Source organism: Populus trichocarpa, chromosome 3, assembly GCF_000002775.5.
Source record: "Populus trichocarpa isolate Nisqually-1 chromosome 3, P.trichocarpa_v4.1, whole genome shotgun sequence".
NCBI classification, from domain to species: Eukaryota; Viridiplantae; Streptophyta; class Magnoliopsida; order Malpighiales; family Salicaceae; genus Populus; species Populus trichocarpa.
Genome location: NC_037287.2, coordinates 589,565 through 612,747, shown reverse-complemented (window position 1 = coordinate 612,747; position 23,183 = coordinate 589,565). Strand labels below are relative to the sequence as shown.

Below are 23,183 nucleotides of genomic sequence, written 5' to 3'. Positions count from 1 at the left end.
TCATTCACAGCTAGCATCTAAGGCTGTAACATTTGAAGCATATTTCTTCATTGTTTTTGATAAGAGAAACTAAATAAGTCTAGAGCCAGAGAGCAGCAGGCACACACATCCATTATGGGAGAAAAAATAGCTCGAAATAGCAGCTAGAATCGAAGAATTTACATCCACTCATCCTTTCTAGTAACATTTAATATATGCATTCAAGATGCTTTGCATCAAAATGCATGATTCTTACACACTTCAATGTTCATCAGAACAAAGAATCATTTTTACAAACTGGGAATGAGACCCTCGGAACTTATTCAAAGAAGAATCTAATCTTCTCTAAGTAATCAAAGAATTCAAATTCATGAAAAGTGACAAATATTACGCAATTCAATTGGAAGATCATCTAACCTCTACACAGGGATCACCACAGCTCAATCTTGGCAACAGAGGAGCAACTTTTCCTCCGAACAAATTTCTTTCAAGCCTGCACAACATTACCAAGGTCAGAACATAAGGTTGATGGGCACCCAACATCAAGACAAATACTATCATTCAAAGCAAGTGCTAGCTTTATTGCTTAATGTTTTGATGTGAACTTTGAGCAACATTTTACACATTAAGCAATCAGTCGAAACCTAGGTAAAAAGCAGTAAAATCTCTCCAATAAAAGAGTCAGTCCCGAAGGCCAAGTTCAACTTCAAGCTCATCATCCTCTTCAAACAACTTCAAAAGACGGGCATACTGCTCTTCTCTTTTCTTCTTTTGCCAAAACTTGAAAAGGAAAAAAGCGAGAAACCCTATTGCCACCATGGAAACAAAAATGATGGCAATCTTGGGGATCCCAGTATTGTTTGTAGAAGCAGCATGCTTATCAGACTTCATAGTGCCATTTTTTGCCCCAGATGAGTCATCGGCTATACCTGCAAACATGAAAAAAAAAAATAAACCTGAAAACCTGATAGAATTCCCTGAAAGTTACATGCATTGCCTTCATTTTTTTTCCCTTTTCAATGGTTTCTATGGGAAAATGAAGCGTTATCATTTATTTTAAAAGGAAAAATAAATCATGCCCAATTAAGAGAAATACAAGCATTTATTTTTCGTTTGGTGATGAAAGATTTGAGTAAATATGGTAAAGAAGAAAGAAAAAAGGAAAGAGGAGAGGGAGAAGGAAAGATCCGAGAGAAACAAACCTGAAAAGAAAGGAAGAGGAACAGAGAGGAGGAACAACGAAAAAAGTAAAGAAGATCTGTTTCTTCTTCTTAAAAATCCACTCATATCTCTCTTTCTGCCTCCCTGCCTCAAAGCGAAGCGTGCAAAATTGGGTGTTAACTGTTAATAATTCTAATGAATGAAAGAAGAAAGGGGTGTTCCCAAGTGGGGGTAACGATTGTTTTTATAAATATATTAAGATGAATTTTTTTTAATTTTAATTTTTTTGATATTAGTGTTGTTTTTAGAAATTTATTAAAATAATATATATATTTTTTATTTTTTAAAATTATTTTAATATTAACATATTAAAATAATCTAAAAAATACTAAAAAATTAATTTATAATAAAAAAATTAAATTTTCATAAAAATCTAGTTTATCACATCTTTAAATAAGCATGAAGTTTTAAATCAATCAGATATAAATTGATCAAATTAGCATATATATATATATATATATATATATATATATATATAATTTTAATGTCAGTTATTAAATTGGTTTTATCCCTCTAATAAACTCGTGATTTAAAGTTAATTTAATATATATATTAAAATATAGATGTAAATAATAAGGTTGACTTACCACAAATGAACGAGGAATCCATATTTATTTTTCCTTAAATTCAATTAGTTATTTGACCTAAGAAAATCATGTTATTAATATTCTATAATTAATAAAATTGAAGTCTGGGATTGAATACTAATTATTCCTCGTATGAAGATCATTAATTATGATTAAGTTATAAATAGAGCTGGAGTCCTCCATGGAAATTCGGCATATCTCTAGCAAAACCTTGAACATAAGAAAGCAAAGAGATCTGACCTCTGGCAAGCCTCAAATATTGTGCACAGGGGTTATTATTTTTCGATTCGGTTCGGTTTTTATCAGAAAAAAATAATTAAACTGATTTTTTTTAAAAAAAACCAAAACCGGTTCAAACTGGGTTGACTCGGTTTTTTCTGGTTTGACTCGGTTTCCGGTTTGGCTCGGTTTTGGCTCGGTTTGGCTCTGTTTTTTTCCGGTTTGGCTCGGTTTTTTTTTATTTTTTTTGTTTGGGTTCGGTTTTGATTTTTTTTCCGAACTGAGCCAAACAGGTTTTCCGAATTATTTTTTTAAATCGAAACCGGTTCAAACCGACCGGTTTCGGTTTTTTTAGAACAAAACCGGTTCAAATCGGTTTGGCTCAGTTTTTTTCGGTTTTGGCTCCGTTTTTTCCGTCGTGGCTCGGTTTTTTTCTGATTGTTTTTTGTTTGGGTTCGGTTTGATTTTTTCGGTTTTAGGCTTATAAAACCGAAACCGAACCGGTCGGTTTTTTTAAAATTTTAATCGGTTTTTCACGGTTCGGTTTTTTCGATTATTTTTTTCTTAATTTTCTCGGTTTAATCAGTTTTTTATTTTTTTTCTCATCCCTTGTACAAATCTCGAGTTTTATTCTTTCAAATTGTATATCTTGTTTGGTTTTTTCAAATATTTGTGCTTGGAATCCCAAAAATAATAATAAAAAATAGCCACACGATCATATTCTTTTTTTTTTTTTAATACAATTCTAATATTATAACATATAGAAATACTAATATGTAAATCTCTCCTCACCTATAGTTTGGATAAAAATAAGAATGAAGAGATTATTAATTAAGATATAATAATTATAAATTCTTAAAAGTTATTTAATTCTATTTTTATATTTAAATACCACAAAAATCACAAATAACATGGAATCGTCTCATTTATAAATAATCCAAGATAATCCATTAGATTAGAGAAAAAATAGTATAGAATAGTTGGTTTATATATTTATTTATTTGTGTCTCTCTTCCCTTTCTTCTACAGTACTTTTCTTATATATATATTATTTTATTTTCTTACAAAACAGGCAATGAGCAATTATATCCTTGATATCGATGACTGCGACGGTGGCTGCTGTTGCTGCGACGGCGACGGTGGCTGTCATCTTGAAGGGTGTGGTGCAAGCTACTCCGCCTTTGTGAGATTTCTACTAAGAAAAATAAGTGTCGGACAACAAGTCTGTTCACCCCTTCAATTAAAAAATAAAGACAAGGCTACTCTTTGATGATTTTCACTTTTTTTTACACTTCAAAAATTTTGTTACCAGATTCACCTTATATTATATGATATGTATGTCCGCGCGTTACCGCGGGTTTCTAAAATAAATATATTTAATAGTGTTATAATTATGAAGCAACACTAGATAAGTAATAGAAACTAAATATATGATAGAACCAGTATTTCCTGACGGAAAAAAAATTGTCTTGGTGATCAAAACTTAGAGACTGAATAAAATGATTTGTAACAATCCACAGTGTTTTGGGAGGAAAGATACAGTGCTTTCGCCACATGATTTAGCTTTTCTGTTAATAAAAAGCAAAAAAAAATTACAAAGCTAAATTCTAACCAACTCAATATTAAAAAAAATAAAATCGACGAAGATAATTTTGGAAAAAAATATTACAAAAAAGAAAACACAAAAGAAACTGGAAAAAAATCATGTGAGGAAAAACTGTATCAATCCATAGTGTTTTGTGAGGAAAAACTTGTATTTACTTGTAATTGCAATTCTTAACCAGCTTAATATTTAAAAAATAAAATTGACAAAGATAATTTTAGGGAAAAACATAACAAAAAAAGAAAAAACTATATGAGAAAAAACACTGTAGCAATCCACAGTAATTTGCGAGGAAAGTTACAGTGCTTTCCTCACATATTGTAACTGTAATTTTTAATCAGTTCAATATTAAAAAATAAAATAAAAAAAATAATTTCGGAGAAAATTATATATATAAAGAAAAACCATGCGGAGAAACACTGTAGCAATAAACAATGTTTTAAAGAAAAAAATTACAAAACTAAATTCTCAATCAGCTCAATATAAAAAAAATCGAAAAATATAATTTTGAAAAATAAAAAAATAAAAAAGAAAAACTACGTGAGAAAACACCGTAGCAATCCAAAGTATTTTAAAGGAAAAAAATTACAAAGCAGAATTTTTAACCAGCTCGATATTTAAAAAGTAAAATAAATAAAGATAATTTTTTTTAAAAAATAAATGAAAAAAAAAAATAATAAAAAAAGCAAAGTTGGAAAAAAAAAGGAAAAAACACCGTGGATTACTGTTGTAATCCACAGTGATTTAGGTGTGGGGGAACAATGATTCCCCCCACACCATTTAGATATTGTTAATATTTTTTAATTATTTTATAACAAATCCAAGTCGCAACTCATTCACACGTGACGACCATGACTTTACGGGTTTCAAGAGCTAATAAACATGTTTGTTTTCTAAATTATGATAAATGAATTGTCGTGTATCATTTTTTTTCTTTTAAAAAAAAAAGATGAACAACATATCGTTTATTTTTTAAATTTTTTAAAAAAACAAGGTCAAGCATTGGGACAAACATTTTGATAGTTTTTTTCTGTCTTCTTTTTCTTTTGGTTTTTTTTGACATTCTGAAAAACAATTATTGGATTCACCTACTCTTCAGTTTTAACATAGTTTTTAAATATTATTATAAAATTTTATTTGAGTTTTAGTAATTGTTTTTTAGTTATTATGTATTTGATAAATAATAATATACTAATAATAAATTGTTTATGAAAATTCAATTGAAATTTGATGTTTATTATTAAAATATTTTAAATGATTTGGAACATGATTTTATTATATTTTTAAGTTTTTTATTTTTTCAATCACATAAATATATGGACATATTATCTTGATATTTATTTAAAAAAAAAAACTTGTTTTAACAATCATATATGTTTTTAAATAATGTTTACAGTTAAAAATATTATATTAGCTAAGATAAATAAGAGATACGTTGATATAAAAATTTATTTTTATTAAAAAATTAGACAAAATTATATTTTCAGGTTTAACGAAAATGCCACAAAACTTAGCGTTATTGAGCTAGACATTTTGTCTTATGTTTTAAAAAAGAAATTAGGCCCCCCGTGGCATATACAGCGAGCATATATACAAATATTTCGAGCAAATAGATATTGTTTTGTAATTAAACAGAAGCGTTTCGTGTATATTGTGTGCATGAGCGGTGGTGGTTCAAAAACTAACGATGATGATAGCAGCGGCTCAAGTTGTTGCAGTGGTGGTTCTATGAAGCAAGAGACACTTCAATGGTGGAAGAAGGAACCGAAGCACAGAACTTCAGGGAAGAAGAAAGAAGGAGCTGAAAGCAAGCATGCAAGCAGTGCATGTACTCAAGGACCCATTTCACCAAAAAGTAGCCATGGAAACCAGCAACATGCCTCCAGTCCGACCAAGCTAGAGCCTCCATCACCAGCCTTACAAGACACTCAAGCAGATAACAAGTCCAAAACTTCGACACAGATTTGAAAAACCTTCTACGTAACTATATATGTTTTGGTTGATACTGATAATTAACAATAAGGATCATATATATTGTAATAATATATAAAGGCTCCGAGAAGGCGCCACAAAGCGAGCCTGCGCGCAAAATTAATCCAAAACTAGCTCTCGAACTAACTAGTAATGTACAAGACACAGTTAATGCCCTCTTCATGGAATTTGCAGTTTCCAAGTCTAATACTAAGGTCGCGTTCGTTCGGGAACTGATTCAGCAGGATATATAGAAAAGATGGCAACAGTCTCCTCCTTGTATTTTCTATATATTTTGAAGAAGGTATACAATTTCATTTTAAATTTATTTTGAGTAATAGCTCCTCACATTCATAGTTTTAAAATCAAACTCAGGTTCGTGGATAATAGAGACTAGAATAGCATCTTTTGACTATTATTATTTTTAAAAAAATCAATGGATTTTTAATAGAATCTTACCCAGATCACATATCAACTCGAGGTTTTTTTGTCGAGTTAGACTAGGGCAATTTTTTCTTCTATCTAGACCGGCTTAGGCCACAGGTTCGCCATTGGTAAACTGGGGCATTGGCATTTAATACGATATCAATGAAAAATCCGATAAAAAAACAAAAGCCCAAGTCCCTTTATCCTGCCTACAAAGCCACCAAAGTAGAGCAAAGTGAGTGGACACAAGTTGTTACTCGTGGCGTGGACCCATCTCACCAAGATACCATTATCAGCATGACTCCAAAGGAAAGCATTCAGCAATTCCATAAATTGATTTCTAGGGTTAGAGTACTGTGTAAATGTCTGTCCGTTTCTACGTTTTAAGACTTGGGGAGGAGGCAACCTGTAACCCCGGCTGTACAGCTCGAATCCCAGGTGACCTAACGAGCCTAGCTGCACACCAAGTGACTAGGTAGGTCCCTCGTGTTCCCTAGCAGCCTCGATAGCTGGGTCGAACGACTCACCCTCTTCCCCTCATGCTCTGCATCTCGGAGGGTAACCATGGCTGTCTACAGACATCGATCATGTTTATCATCTTGAGCCATTCGCACCGGTCAAATATTGACAACTGATCATTCTGATATATAACAAACCAAATTTGGAACATTCTTGAATTTATACATGTAAGAAAAATATAGTAATTCATCACAAAAATACATCGTTAACTATAACTTAGATCAACAAGTTAACTCGATAAAATTTGCCGATTTAGAGTTTACCTTGATTGAATTTTATATCGATGATCATATCAACCAAGTGAGCCAATCTACTACCGGTTAATTAAGATTAATCTTGAAAAAGCATTGCCTTGGACTAACCCGTTTAACTTGGAGTTTCGATAATAAATTTAGCCGGATTTTATAACTATGCAAGGAAAAAAAAGAAAAAAAGAGAAAGAAACAAAGGAAAGCTAATTTCATTATCCCTGTGGGTTCCTTCCGCATGCATATATCCAAGAAATAAAATATCAGTAATCATTAATTTGCCTGTCTCCCATCAAATCTCATTTCTTTCATCACTTATTCTGTATAGATTCAATCATCAATACAGATCAATACATCAAAGATTAAAAAAGAAAAAGTAAAGCTCAAGAACTATTTTAGAAGGCGCTAGACCGACAGAAGCTGAGACCAGAATCTTGGAGCTTCTCTTGAATCAGATTCTCCACACGGCTCACCATTGAGGGTGTTAGATAATTCAGTGAATCTCCCACCTGTCCTTTCCTGAGGAAGGCACTAGCTGGGATCCCAAGAGGGCCTGTGCCTGTCATGGTTGCTTCATAGTTTTTCATGCTTTCAAAGCTGCATAGCCTCGATATTTCCTCTATCAAACCTTGCTCCTCTTCCTCCACAGAGAAAGGAAGCCCCAGAAAGTTAGCTAGCTTCTTGATGCAGGGGACATTGTTCTTTTTAATGTCCTCGTATTTCAGAAACAAGACCTTATCAGGTCTCTCCAAGCTTGCCTTCCAATACCCTAATAAATGATCCCAAAATGGACCGTAGCCATGAAGTCCCTGACAGAACTTGTCAAAAGCATCTCCTAGTGAAAGGTGTTTCTCATTCTCCTTTGGGATATTGACACTGAATTTCCAATAGGAAATGAACATGTCCAGAGGATTCCGACACACATACACAATCTTAGCAGCAGAATCTTTGACCGAACACGGGAGTGCCGTGTAAGGTGAGTGGGTTCCGAAAATCCTAGGCTCGGGAAGCTTGTCTTGTTCCAGAAACTGGTTTCTGGAGCTGATATCAAACTCAAGAAAGGGGACCACCCCATGAGGGCCATTGGTGAGCAAAGGGCTCTTTTCAAGTGAGTGATGAGAGCGATTAACTATAGTATAAGTCAAGGCCTTTAACCAAGTGGTACCTGATTTTGGAATGCTGGCAAGTATGAGGTCAGTTTCTTGTGCCTTGAAGTGTTGTTGAAACAACATCATGCCCTTGATTGATACCTGTGGACACCAGAATCCTTGGTATAGATAGAGAAGATTACCTCCCATACCTATTTCTGTTGGGAGGTGTTGAAGCAACTCCTGGGATTCATCTCTCTGCTCTTCCTCTACAGTGATTTCCACACCCTCCATCAGACTGAGAATCACACTGACAAGGAAGAAGATTATTCAAGAAAACAATGAAATATGACGAGTAGAATTTCTTGATTCTTGAGATCACAGCATGTCTTTTATATATATATATATATATATATATATCATTGAAGGGTATTATGGTTGGGATTTGCAAATAGGCTTGAACCTTCGTGCGTGGGTGGGAAGGTGGTTCTGCGGTCATGCGCAAGGGTTGAATTCACAATTAGAGTTGATTCAAAGTAAACTCAATTTGGTAAGAGCACAAAAAGTTGTAGCATGACTAGTGCTGTCTCTATCAACACGATCATGCTTGCCAAGTTGCGACCCCGACAAAATTAATATCGACAACTTATTCTAATCTATAAGAGATCAAATCTTGAACCTTTTTTTAATTTATATATGTAAGCAAAAATATAATTTATCACAAAAATACATTGTTATAGAATTTATCCTCAGCCCAGCAAGTTAATCCGATAATTTACTGATCTGAGGCCTATCCAAATTGAGTTTTATATTAAACTAGGTTGAGAGTGTGTTTGGTATTGCGGTTGCTGTTGTGGTTGTGGTTTGAAAAAAGTTGTTTTATAAAAAATATTTTTAGTTGAGGTTGGTTTGAAAAAATAGGTGTTTGGTTAAAACTGTGGTTGAAATTAAGGTTGAAGAAAAAGTAGTTTAATGTGTTTGGTTAAAAAAATGCTTTTCAAATTGAGGTTATAAAATAATTAAAAATATTTTTAATTTAAATATTGTAGATTTAACTACTATTATTACATCATGAAATAAATAATATTGATATCAAAATTTATTTATTATTCCATTGAACTACATGCAATGTCATCACATACGAAATATATCCAACAATGACTATATTTTTCATGGTTTCTTAAGCACGCAACAACAAAAACTGAATTTTTTGTTACGTCATCAAGCGATATCCTTCTAATTTAATGAATAAAACACAATTAAAATAAAAATAAAAACTGAATTTTTTTTAACTGGGTCGGACCCGACAAGAACATAATTGGAATTGCGATCAAATTTCACAAATGCTATGTCATCATACGATATCCTTCTAATTTATATAGTGTTATTAAATAATATTAAATACTAGTTTTCAAGTAAAACTCAATTTTTTTAAAAAAAAATTACAATTTCATTACGTCCAAAATTTATTCGACAAGAACTACAGTTTTCATGATTTTTTGAGCGTGCAATAAAATTAGGTAACATATTATCAGGAATAAAATTGAGATTACAGTACGAGTAAATTTAATTCACCTTAAACTAATTTTTTAAAAAAACAAAAAAAAATTAGAAGTTCATGTTCACGTGAACAGTGCGAGTGAAATAAATTAACTGCACTGGTTTTTCAAAAAAAAAAAAACAACTTTATTACCAAATGCTGCTTCTCCAAACCTGTGGTGCAACAGTTAAAATTGGTGGGTCCCACCAATGAAAATCACTTTTTTCTTTGTTACCAAACACTCAAATATATGATTGCGGGTGAACCTCATCCGCAACCACATTACCAAACAGCATCTGAGAGTTAATCATATGAACCAAGTGAATCGTCTTGGACTAACCCACCCGCATAGATCATAAACCATGCCGGGTTTAAAACCATGCAAGAATATATGAAAGGTATTTACCATATCAAGATCCTGAAAAGGTAGCTGCATCTTCTCTCTCGTTTCCCAGCTGCTGTTAGTCCTATCCAAATTTCTAGTAGGAATAAGCTCTCTGTCTAGCTATCAGCTGCATCTTCTCTCCAATGGCAGCGTGAAGTTCCCTCTGCTGGACCTATCCGTTCTTTCTTGAATCTTAAGGGGGCTCCGTAGCGCAACTTGAAGGACAGGGAATGGGCAATCTTGGCTAGACTAAGAACACGCCTATTTAGGTATTTATTAACAAGGCCCTTTGCTCGGTCGGAGATAGCATCTGCGGCCAGGGACTTGTTCCGGTTAAATATAATCAGTGTATCACCTCCTTAAAAGAAAAAAAAATCACTTTGCTAGCTTATCGAGGGGCATTTTAGCTACAATGGCTAAATTATTCCTGAAAACAAAATCTCTTTATTCTATCATTGTTTTTTGTTATAATGGCTATAATCGAGGGGCATTTTAGTAGTTTAACAAGTATAAATACATTTAAAACAAAGGCGGCGTGAGGGAATGGCCTTGCCCTTTGGGCTTATGGGGTCATCTAGCACCTAAATATCGCTTTCTACAACCGCGTTGGAAGCGCCATGGCTTTAACATACGGCGATACTTGTGGTGGTTTAGGCCACGGTGTATTGTAAATGGAATATTTTTTTCTATTTTTTTTTTCCCCTTGAAACCATGTTTCTCATTTAAAATTTAAAATTTATCCGATATTTCAACTCTTTTGTCAAACCTCAATTTATTTTTAATTTTATCATTAAATTTATAATTATGATATTTTATTTTTTCAAATCTGGTCATCATTTTTTTTATTTTAATTTTGATTTTTTTTAGATTCTTTTATGAATTGGACTTTTTTTTTTTACCCTTCAATTTAAAATTTTAAACTGTCTCTCATTTGTTTTTTTATTTCACATTTGGTCTTCATTATCTTAATTGTTATTTTTTGTTTTTTGATATTTTTTATAATTTTTGTTTTAAAATATCATCTTTTGATGTCTGATTTATTGAGAATTAGATTTTATGATTTTTCAATTGTTGCTTCTGGTTTAACGACTTGGGTCACGAGTTTGAAAAGTTAACATGAAATTTTTGTATTTAATTTTTAATTTCATCATTCGACGTTATTTATTCTGAAAAATAGGCTTCACGATTTTCTTCAATTTTCTTTCAATCAAGTTATCCTGATTTTATGAACTAAGCAGCACGTTTGGCTGGTTAAACTAATCATTTTTTTGAAGTCATTTTTTTATATGTTTTTTTTTTATTTTTTCCTTAAAAATTGGGTTCTTTTTAAAATTAAGCTTTATCATCCTTCAACATTTGATTTATTAGAAATTAGGTTTCATGATTTTTTTAAATGGGGTGCTTCCAGTTTAGTGAGTTGGGTCACGGGTTTGAAAAGTCAACACGAGATGCCATCATTTTTTTCACTTATTTTTTTTTCCAATTTATCCTCTGAAGTTGCTTATTTTGAAACATAGACTTCATGATCTCCTTTGATTTTCTTTCAATCACGTTATTCTAGTCTCATGACCTGGTCAATAAATTTAGTCGGTTAACCAGATAATTTCTTTAGAATCTCTTTTTATATCATTTTTCAATTTCATTTTTCAAAACTAGGTTCTTTTTAAAATTAAGATATGTTAACCTTCTATATTTTATTTATTAGAAATTAGACTTCATGATTTTTCAAATGGGGTGCTTCTGGTTTAATGACTTAAGTCACGTGTTTAAAAAGTTAACTTGGATCGGCATCATCTTTTTCACTTATTTCTTTTTCAATTTCATTCTTTGATGTTGATTTTTTTTGAAAAATGAACCTCATGATTTTCTTTGGTTTTTTTTCAATCAAGTTATCCTGATCTCATGATCCAGGCAGCAGGTTTAACTGATTAACCCAACTATTTTTTTGGAGTTTTTTTTTAATTTTTTTTCGACTTTGTCCTTTAAAATTGGGTTCAATTTAAAATTAAGCTTCATCATTTTTCTTGTTTTGCCTTTTATTAGGTTAACCCAATCGCATGATCCAGCTTGCGATGTAACACCCTCAAATTATAATGTCATGAAATATCAAACATTTCTTTACTAAAATGTCAAGTATTGGATAGTATGTCTAAGATTATGGGATTTTTTTTTTTGAAATTTCAGCACAATTTTCTTTATTTTCTGATGTTACTAAGTTATCGACTAGACTTCATTCAATCACAATACTCAAAACTTTCACTTTGATCCAACCATCCTGGATCATATCCCATCTCATCAAATAATATTTCACATAACTATACTTCATTGTATTTTCTCAACCTTATATCATCAACAAATAACACATTAATTACAAACAATTATAAACTCAAAAGATTCATATTGAACTAACTATTACATTAACATGCATCCATCTTTTAAACATGCATGATTATAATTACTAAATATTCCTTTTTGAATAGTTTAATAATATTAGTTCTTTACTCATACATTTTAAATTTATAAGTACCAAAAGCAAACATTTTCATGATACATAAATCACAATCTACATATAATACAAATTACATATAAAGCAAATATATTACATCCCACAAAATAAACAGATTAATACACAAAGCCCATATTTAACGCTCCGCATCACCTCGTGAAAAACCTGTATACATAACATTTATAAGAAATACGGAAGATAACACATTAAAGATGATAAAACTATTATGTTCACAAGTCTTCAAAATATATCAAATTATCTTTCATCGCCAACTTACTATATATCAACATTAATAACCCATTCATAATTTATTAATCTTATACTTATAGGACCTCTGTAACCAACACTCATTGCTTAATTTTTAATTTGGTAATTCATAATTTTACCTCAAACTCGGCTAACCCTCTTAAATAGCCAACAATCAAACTGGTAATTCCATACGAATTACCCAACATCCAGCTATTCTCTATCAATAGCCAATACAACCCAGAGTTACAAATGTATTTCTTTTTGTTTTACATGAAACTAGTCAATTTATAATTTTTCACCCAGAGGTTTTACATGCGAGCTTTGGCTACTTTACCCAGTTTTGCAAATGTTTTATTTTTTTTAGGTTTCTTTTCATTATTTTTTTCAATTTGTTTTCTTTGAGGCTGGAGAGACCTCATGACCAGGGTTACAAGTTTAGCATGCTAACTCGGGTTGACTGCATTTTATTTTGTCATTTCTTATTTTGTCCTTTAAGGGTTATCTTGGAATTCGGCTTTGTGATTTTTTCCCCATGAAGAAAGGTTCCTTTTCTTTTGGTTATCATTACCACGTTTTCTTTTAAGATTCAATTCGTTTATTGTTATTGTTTAATATATCATATAATTGAATGAACATTAATTTTTTCCCCTTCTTTTAAACACGATGGCAACGCTTGAGAATCATTTTTTAACATTATAAAAAAACCAGCCCGCCCGCAATAAAGTGTGAGCCACCTATCTAGTTCTAATCTATAAAAGATCAAATTTCAAAATTATGAATTTAAGCAAAAATATAGCTTGTCATAAAAATATATAATTATAAAACCTGACCTAATCGATTAACTTAGTGACTTGTGAACCTAAGATTTGATCCGAATAGGATTTTATATTAAAATAAATTGGAAGAGTTGATTTGGTCAACCTAATAGATCTAGCCATGATCTAATCAAAACCCAGAAAAGAACATGTTTTTTTTTTAAGAAAAATTAAAATGAAGTCATTTTCTACTTTTAATTCTTTTAGAAATTATGCTGTTTTGAATTTATCTAATCATGAATTTGACTAGGCATGATAACCATGCAAAAACAGATGAAAGTTCTTTGAGTGACGGAAAGTTAATTCCATTCTCTCCATATATAGGTTCCTTCCACATGCATATCCAGAAAATAAAACAAGAAATCGTTGATTTGACTTTCTCTCCTCTCATTTCAATTCTTTCATCACTTATTCTCTATAGATATCTTATTTTTTCAATCATTAAATATAGATCAATACAGCAATAACATTAATGCTGTATATCTGAACTCAAGTCAAGCACTATTTTGGAAAGTGCTAGACAGACAGAAGCAGAGACCAGAATCTTGGAGCTTCTCTTGAATCAGATTCTCCACACGGCTCACCATTGAGGGTGTTAGATAATTCAGTGAATCTCCCACCTTTCCTTTCCTGAGGAAGGCACTAGCTGGGATCCCAAGAGGGCCTGTGCCTGTCATGGTTGCTTCATGGTTTTTCATGCTTTCAACGCTGCATAGCCTTGATGTTTCCTCTATCAAACCTTGCTTCTCTTCCTCCACAGAGAAAGGAAGCCCCAGAAAGGTAGCCAGCTTCTTGATGCTAGGGACATTGTTCTTTTTAATGTCCTCGTATTTCAGAAACAAGACCTTATCAGGTCTCTCCAAGCTTGCCTTCCAATACCCTAATAAATGATCCCAAAATGGACCGTAGCCATGAAGTCCCTGACAGAACTTGTCAAAAGCGTCTCCTAGTGAAAGGTGTTTCTCATTCTCCTTCGGGATATTGACACTGAATTTCCAATAGGAAATGAACATGTCCAGAGGATTCCGACACACATACACAATCTTAGCAGCAGAATCTTTGACCGAACACGGGAGTGCCGTGTAAGGTGAGTGGGTTCCGAAAATCCTAGGCTCGGGAAGCTTGTCTTGTTCCAGAAACTGGTTTTTGGAGCTGATATCAAACTCAAGAAAGGGCACCACCCCATGAGGGCCATTGGTGAGCAAAGGGCTCTTTTCAAGAGAGTGATGGGAGCGATTAACTATAGTATAAATCAAGGCCTTTAACCAAGTTGTACCTGATTTTGGAATGCTGGCAAGTATGAGGTCAGTTTCTTGTGCCTTGAAGTGTTGTTGAAACAACATCATGCCCTTGATTGATACCTGTGGACACCAGAATCCTTGGTATAGATAGAGAAGATTGCCTCCCATACCTATTTCTGTTGGGAGGTGTTGAAGCAACTCCTGGGTACTTTCATCTCTCTGCTCTTCCTCTACAGTGATTTCCACACACTCCATCAAACTAAGAATCACACTGACAAGGAAGAAGATTATTCAAGAAAACAATGAAATACGAGGAGTAGAGTTTCTTGATTCTTGAGATCACAGCATGTCTTATATATATCATTGAAGGTATTATGGTCGGGATTTGTAAACAGGCTTGAACCTTCGTGGGTGGGTGGGAAGGTGGTTCTGCGACCATATATGCATGCGCAAGGGTTGAATTCACTTAGAGTTGATTCAAAGTAAACTCATTTTGGTAAGAGCACAAAAAGTCGTAGCATGACTAGTACTGTCTCTATCAACACGAACAATGCTTGCCAAGTTTCGACCTCAAGTTGGCTTCCAAAAAATTCAGTCGGCATGCTTTCCAACCCCAGGACACTATACACATGAGAAGTGTCTGTGCATCTCCCATAAACGGCTAATGATCGTTTTGGATATTGTGTTTCCGAGCTTGCTCGATCGAGTCTTGCAATGGACATTCCTGGCTACTTCTTCGAGTCATAGAGCTTGAATATTTAGCAAAATTCTAAAAGACTGTACTCTTGTCTAGTGGGCTGTGTTGCGACTTTACGTTCATGTTTGACTGGGAACTTTTTGGAAACGAGTTTTCTAGCTACACAGTTACTTGTTAGACTGCTATGTTTGACTGGACTTCAAGCTTAACACAGATGGGTCTTTGATTACATTTTCCGGCAGAGCAACCCCATAAATTAACACTGCATCTAATTCCGGTCTATTGGTTTATTCTGTAATCTAATGTTTTTCTTGCCGGTTGATCGACCGGTTTCATCGACTGATTGAGACAGTTGCAAAATCTACTGTTTAATTAACCAACCAATCAAGCGGTTCATTTTGTAAAACCAGATGGTCGACCGGCGTAGGTAGATTCATACTTTTTGTTGTTGAATCTATGTTTAGCTATGAACTTTCAACATGATACTTAATTTCTTGATTTTATTGCATTATCATATCCAAATCTTATCTAGATTTTCCTTTACCCTTGAATTTTATCAAGCTATCTTTAACTTTTTCACTATGATTACAATCCAAATATCATGGAATTATCTCATGTCTCATTATTTAAATTCCACGATTAATAAATAATTACAAGGCAAAATATAATTTTATATGATTTAAATTCTAAATTCTAAAGCACTAAATGAAACATAACATCATAAAAGTTTATTGGTAAATCCTTAACAGAATAGTACAAGGATTACATTTTTTACATTAATTACATACAATCTTTTTCATTACAAAAGGATTAACATGTAATAAAGATTTAATCTTCATTAATTAACAAAAAAAAAAATTCTTTTTCATCTACTCATTCTATACAAGGTTGCGAGATAAATGAAATTAATAGTACATTTGATCTTAATAGATTATTTTCTATCAATTTTCTCTTTATATTTTATTAAACTATCATGATAAGTCACATGTCTTGGTCATCGTTGATTGAATGCTTCTAGTCTACTATTGGACATAATCTCCTCTTTTTTGGGTGTTTAGCTTCATTACCGAGGTCTAGCCCCAACAATGGAAAGCCAGTTCCTTTGTTTATTATTAGGTAGTAGTTTCATTATTGGAAAACTGATTTCTTCACCTATCACCGGGCAATAGTTTTATTATCAAGAAACTAATTCCTTCACCCATTACGAGACACTAATTTTATTATTAGAAAACTAGTTTTATTCACAACAATACTAAGATAAAACAAGGCATATTCGGTGAAATTGAAATTATTTATCTTAATACTAGAATATTGAGGTGGTATGAACTTACTCGTTGTCTGAACTCTAGATATAACTCTTTATTGGTGTAAAGCTCGTACGACCTCTTATATATCATGTATATCATATCATTTTTCATTCAATGTTCAATTCACATAATATAATCTAAATTGATTTCTTTCAACTTAATCATTATTACAATATAAATACTATTACAAACTTATATCCCAATTTTCTTTTATAATGATGCTAATTCATTATCAGTTATAATGATTGATTAGTTCATCTTTGGCGCAATCAATTAGTCGACCAAATCAAATAATAGTAAATTACTGTTTCTCTTAATGGTAATTTCAGTTTCAATTTCTTTTTATTTTTTTGTAAAGTTTATAATTTAGTTATTACCCAACCATATTTCATGATAAAAAAAACATAATTGAAACACAATATCATCAATTTAAACAATTTTCCATTCGAAGTCAAATCTCTATCTTGTCTTTACAACTATAATGTAATATTTCACTATCTTGTATATTTCATCTATAATGTAATATTTCATTATGTAAACTCAAGTTTCTCACCTCTTAAATACGAGAACTTTGAAGGAAATTTTATTATACTCTTGCCCTGAGCTTTTCATAATTAAAACTTGACCCCACTTAAACTTTTATGTTTTTTATTTGCCCAATTTTCTTTTTTAATTTGGGCTATTCTCATAATTCCAACCAGGGGTTCACAAGATATACATATATAATGCTAAATTATCCATATTTTTAATTTGCTAAATTCGTTAGCACATCAAATTCATCATAGAAATCATATATCTATCCATCTTACACAAATCATATAACGGTAAATTAAACACCTTTTGCCCTATCAATCAGAACTCAGGAAGATGGAGCCGAAATGACCCCAAAAACTGAGCGCGAGAGGTTAAATCAAGTGCCCTAGTAATCAGAGGCAAAAAAAATGCCAGCAGCAAACTAGCAGGTATCTTCGAGAAGGGAAAATGCAAAAAAAAAAACTTTAACACTATATTGTCCAAATCATTAAATGTCTAGACTTCAGGATGTCTGAAACAAGAGACAAACTCACTACCAAAAAAGGGTTGCGGCCACAAACATGGCCTTGACTGATTACAATTGTTTCACTTGAAGCACTTGGCATCCAAAAGGGCATCCCCCTCAAAAGGCTCGTAATCTTCGATCATCTGACTGACGCGCTCCTTTTGAGCTTCGTCTGAGATGTCAACCTTGGTCCATTCATACAGCTCCATATCATAGCACTCATCAATGACAAACTGAGGAATTTCTTGCCCCCGGAAAAGCCACAGCCCCTTGACCTTGAATGGAGGCTCTGAGCCGATTACAAGCATCTTCCCAAATGCATACTTGCGAGCCAGATCCATCCTTTGAAGAAATCCACCGACCTTGTTCAGAGTGACAAATGACACGGTATTCTCATCATTGTACTTGTAGTCACAGAACCACAGGGAGTATCCCTCGGGATCATACATTTCCCAGAATCCTACAGTAGAAGTTATAGATGACAGACAATAGATCCATTAATAACAATAAAACAAATCCAGATTTCCCTTGATCCTACAATAGAAGTAAAAGATGACAGACAATAACTCCATTAATAACAATAAAACAAATCCAGATTTCCCATGATCCTACAATAGAAGTTAAAGTTGACAGACCATAGCTCCATTAATAACAAAACAAATCCAGATTTACCACGTGTTAAGAAAATAGAAACCAAGTCCTTTTAGGGGAAGAAAAACTAGCACCACCCAAGAGTCAACAGAAAATTAATGTCAATAAAAAAATTTCAGTTTTGAAAAAAAAAAAACGCATTCTGAATCTTCCCTGATACTTTTTCCCAGAAATATATATATATAAGGCTATTTGAAAAGAGCAGATTCCACTGCTCAAAGTAAGAGAACAGGAAAGGGTGAAAAGAAAAGGGCAAAAGTACCTTTGATAGCAACCTCACGAAAGTTAGTCTTGGTGTTAGAGTAGAGCCTCTTCCAATCATCCAATATCATCTTGCTTGGAGGCAGCAAATCAAGAGGATTTTTGGGTTTCGGCTTTGGTGCTTCTTCCTCTTCTGCAGCAGGTTCAGCTTTGGGCTTTGCTGGCTCTTTTTCCTTGACTTCTTTTCTTGGTTCATCCTTGGGCTTTGATTTAGCAGGTTCTTTTGGCTGGGAAGGTTTCTTAGTAACTGGCAAAACTGATTCAGCCTGCTTAACTTCACCCACCACCTTCTTGACATTTGGTTGATTAACCATGGTCCAGAAGTATCTCTCAACATGAGGGAACTCTGAGGTAAAGCTCTTGGTCATGACATATGAAAATCCTGTGTGAAGATTGCATGTCATGATGATGTCAGCAAGAGTCACAGAGTGCCCAACCAAGTAGGTGTTTGAGGTAAGATGCAGGTTCAGGGCACCCAGTGCTCTCTTCAATGCAAAAATCGAAGCCTCCTCAGCCTTCATAAAGAAACATCCATAAAATGTATACATTAATGGGCCAGCAACAATATTATGAAAAGCAGAACTAGCATACAAGGGAACCATGAAATATAGCTTTTTATTACAGAATAAACAAAAAATTGAAGAGTTCTAAGACATGTAGCACAAAAAAATAGACAACTTACTGGAGGAAGGTACGGTTGATATCCCAATCTAGGATAAAGCCATTTTGAAATACCGGCATCAATCTCTGTTGCCGCAAAATCTATCCACTGCTCAATACGGGCCTAAGGATCACAAAAAATATCAAAAAGATTAGCATAACATAAATGGTGCAAACAGGAGCAACTTTCTTTAGGTTCAAGTAAACAGATATTTGAGCATGGTTCAAAAAAAGATTTCACCATTACAAAAATATCTTACATATTCAATCAACGATGAACCATATAGATGATTGTCAGCCTTCAGGCGAGTAACTGCAAGAGCAAGTACAAAATCCATTACAGTTATCATCTATAATAATCTATACCACTTAGCACATTGCGAATCAAGCATAAAGTCTTTTACCATAACGTGCAATCGCATTGCTCTCAAACACGGGACCTTCAGGAGTCTCCAAGACAGGGACCTAAAAGACCATTAACAAATCTCTTTTACAAATCTAAAAGAAATCAAATCAAATAAAAAACAATTTTTTGATAACACACATCTCAAAATTCCAACTGGGTTAACATAAAAAATCACACCTTTCCAATTGGGTTCATTTTGAGAAACTCAGGAGTCTTGTTGGTAACACGCATCTCGAAATTCTCAGCAAGCTTGACATCCACACCAGAGTATTCTGCAGCTATCAGTGTCTTGTATGCATTTTTGTTTGTCTTGCCAGCATGCAATATCTAAACCCAAAACAACAAATCAAGTGTCAGCATGCAATTGCACACACGATTTCCATAACACACATAGTGGGCCAAGAAGAACTTACGAGAGCCATGGCTGAAAAAGGAAATGAGAAGCTCCGATTTCAGATCTGAAAACAACAATTACAGAGTTAAAGAGTGACAGTAAGATTCTTATATTTTACAGGAAAAGACCGATATCCGTGAGTGTGTGTCGGTGAAGAGGGAGGAAGGGAGAGAGAGATGCGCGTACAGGCGTTAAGCGCTAGAGCTGAAAGAGGCGACGAGAGGCAAGTGAGAAAGAGCGAGCAAGCGAGATGGGAACTACTATTAGGGTTTTTGAAGGCTGCGGAATTTAGCCTGGTTGTCTATGCTATCTCACGGGTAAATCTTTTTTTTCATAAAATTGTTTTTAAAAAATCTAAGATTCAATGTTTTTGGGCCTCCGTTGTGGTTAGAACCAAAAAAACATTGGATGTGGCTATAATATTATTATGTACAAGAGTGTTGGGTCAGCTACAATATCATATCCAATAATAATATTTATAATATTATTAATAATAATATATAATTTATCTAGTTCAAGTTCATATATATTTTTTTAAATTTTTTTAAAATAATTTATAGTTTTTTTATAATAATAATATTTTTTTCAAATTTATTAATGATGATGATAATAATAATAATAATAATAATAATAATTTTAAATTTTATCCTTCAAATGAAATGTTGTTTTCGAATATTAATAATATTGTTTTTAAATTAATTAATTATTTTATTAATAATATTAATTTTAATAAGAATAATAATATTTATAATACAAATAATAATATTTTTAATATTAATAATAATATTAAACTTACTTAAGTTTAAGTGGGTCTGACTATAACACCAGATCTAAGAGCTTTGTGCCCCTCTTAAATGTTAAACGCAAGAAAGAGCTTTAGATCTGGCTACAATGTTGTACCCATTAGACTTGGGTCAGAATGTCGGACCCATTAGCATTGGGTCTTGATGTGTACCCATTTGCCTTGGGTCCGGACACCTGACCCAAGTGTCTTGGGCTAAGCGAAGCTGAAAGACCCAATGTGTGAAAACTTGATAAATTATAATCTGAATAAAATAAATAAAATACTGAATAAATTAAACAAAAGAATTTCAAGTATTGTAAATGGATACAATCGAATAAAAGATAAGGTATTATGGTGTAAATTAAGTAAAAAGAAGAATTGAGGGACAAAAATAGAAATAAGAGTTAATGAGGGTCAATCTGTAAATATATAAAAAAACTAGACTATAAATGCTCTATTTTTTTTCTCTTGGTCGATAGTTTGAAATAAAGAAAGAGGGATAAATTGTGTGATTTTTCTACTCAAGTTCTTGTTGATTTCATCAATAAAAGTGAGTAATTAGAGTGATTAACTAAATTAAACATCAAGAGAAGGTGATTTTAAGGTAGTGAGTGCTTTGGAAGAAGAAATTCAAGCTAGGGTTTGAAGAGGGAGGAGAAGAAAACTTGATTTTTCTTGTATTCTTTCCTTAAATCCTTATCAAAGTGAAGTAAATAACATGTTGCAAGTGATTTATTCCTCTAATTTTATGTTTGATGAAGGATTGTGTAAAATTGTAATTATGTAAAATTATGATTATGTAAAATTATAGGTTTATGTTATAAATTATCAAAATAATGCAAATTATGATTGAACCATGTTAGAAGGAATGAATTATGATTGGGTAAGTGTTTAACTTTAAATAAAAGGAACAAAATTATTTTCCCCTTTTTGATTGAACTTTTAGCCAAAAAAGAAAAATTATGTAAAATTGTAGGTTTATGTTATAAATTATGAAAATAATGCAAATTATGATTGAACCATGTTAGAAGGAATGAATTATGATTGAGTAAGTGTTTAATTTTAAATAAACGGAACAAAATTATTTTCCCTTTTTTTATTGAACTTTAAGCCAAAAGAGGAAAAATTTATGAGATTTAAGATTTTAATATAATTGTTTGGAAAATGTGGGAAGATATAGGTTTATAATTGTTATTATGTGAAATGAGTAAGAATTTTTCAAAGAGAAAAGAAAAACCTCCACTTTCTTCCTTAGGTTAATTTCAGCTAAAAGAAGAAGAAAATTAGAAAATTGAGTTTTGATAATATTATTGAGAAATCTTGCCAAATTGAAGATAATTGATGTTGATAGGTTAAATTGAATAATGAATTTTGTAAAAATAAAAATAAAAATGAAATGAATAAATAATTTAAAATGGGGTTTTATCCTCCTTGAATTAAAAGTTTAATTAAACTTAATTAAGGATGTTGGATTTAATCAATAAATATGTAATTGTTATTATAATTTTATCGGTTCAAATGAATGAACAATGATGTAGTAATTGTGTTGGTACAGAGAAGGCTGCAGGACCTAATTAGCAACAAGGGACCTCTTCACGCGCACAGACGCTAGGTAGGTGTTCGACACCTTAAAGTAATTAAATAGCCTATTTTTAAATGATAGTAAAAGAAATATTCGTAGATTGTAATTTTAGTATAAAGTAAAAAAAAAAAGAAAAAAGGGAGACAAAATAATGCCCTGTTGAATGGGCGAGTCGAGGAGATTATTTCCTGGTTACTAGAAATAATGCTTTGTTGAATTGATGAGTCAAGAAGATTATTTTCTGGTTATTGAAAATAACGTTCTGATGAATAGACATGTTAAGAGAATTAACTTATGAGTTAATAGAATAATTACTCGGTGTAATAGATAAATTGTAAAATTTAATCGATTTAAATTGAAGTTAAATATATGGGTTTGTTGGAGATACTCTTGGTATTTTCTGTAAATTTATCTCTTTATCTAGAAAATAATTTATGAAATTATTAAATTACTAAAATATTTTATATGATAATTCATTCAATGATGCGAGAATTACTTCAATGTACATTAATAGTTAGTCCTTAATCAATTATTTGTTGAAATGTGTAATTTTAATCATGTTTAATGTGATCATGTTTTTAGGTACATCGCACCCTCAAACCGGAAAGTAGATGCATGGATAAATAATTTTTTGTTAAGAGATTGATGTAATTAGAATAACTAATATTTTGTTGTAATACACTTTTATGTTTAAGAATCGTAATGTTTAACTTATTAACTCATGTATGATGTAATTTTATGATGTTGTTATTATTAGTAAGTTGAATTATGGTTGATTGTATACATATTTTGAAAACAATTACCT

At 32.2% G+C, this 23,183-nt stretch overlaps 3 protein-coding genes across 3 annotated transcripts; all 3 read right to left on the bottom strand.

Moving 5' to 3' along the window:
- Positions 1-112: 112 nt before the first annotated feature.
- On the bottom strand, positions 113-1,368 carry LOC112326892 (uncharacterized). The gene is made up of 2 exons (XM_024597279.2): positions 1,182-1,368; positions 113-908 (listed from the first exon to the last, which is right to left on the bottom strand). Exons 1-2 carry the CDS (start codon positions 1,264-1,266, stop codon positions 661-663), a joined length of 333 nt encoding a protein of 110 aa, XP_024453047.2. The 5' UTR covers positions 1,267-1,368; the 3' UTR covers positions 113-660.
- A 5,599-nt stretch (positions 1,369-6,967) lies between these two features.
- Positions 6,968-15,030, bottom strand: LOC112326913 (cytosolic sulfotransferase 15-like). The gene is made up of 2 exons (XM_052451181.1): positions 13,977-15,030; positions 6,968-7,282 (listed from the first exon to the last, which is right to left on the bottom strand). The coding sequence occupies exons 1-2, from the start codon at positions 14,850-14,852 to the stop codon at positions 7,169-7,171; spliced, it is 990 nt and encodes a 329-aa protein (XP_052307141.1). The 5' UTR covers positions 14,853-15,030; the 3' UTR covers positions 6,968-7,168.
- Positions 15,031-17,588: 2,558 nt separating this feature from the next.
- Positions 17,589-20,358, bottom strand: LOC18111142 (elongation factor 1-gamma). Its single transcript, XM_006389437.3, has 8 exons — positions 20,199-20,358; positions 20,032-20,076; positions 19,796-19,945; positions 19,617-19,677; positions 19,473-19,525; positions 19,235-19,336; positions 18,554-19,067; positions 17,589-18,100 (listed from the first exon to the last, which is right to left on the bottom strand). The coding sequence occupies exons 2-8, from the start codon at positions 20,038-20,040 to the stop codon at positions 17,721-17,723; spliced, it is 1,269 nt and encodes a 422-aa protein (XP_006389499.3). The 5' UTR covers positions 20,041-20,076; positions 20,199-20,358; the 3' UTR covers positions 17,589-17,720.
- Positions 20,359-23,183: the final 2,825 nt, after the last annotated feature.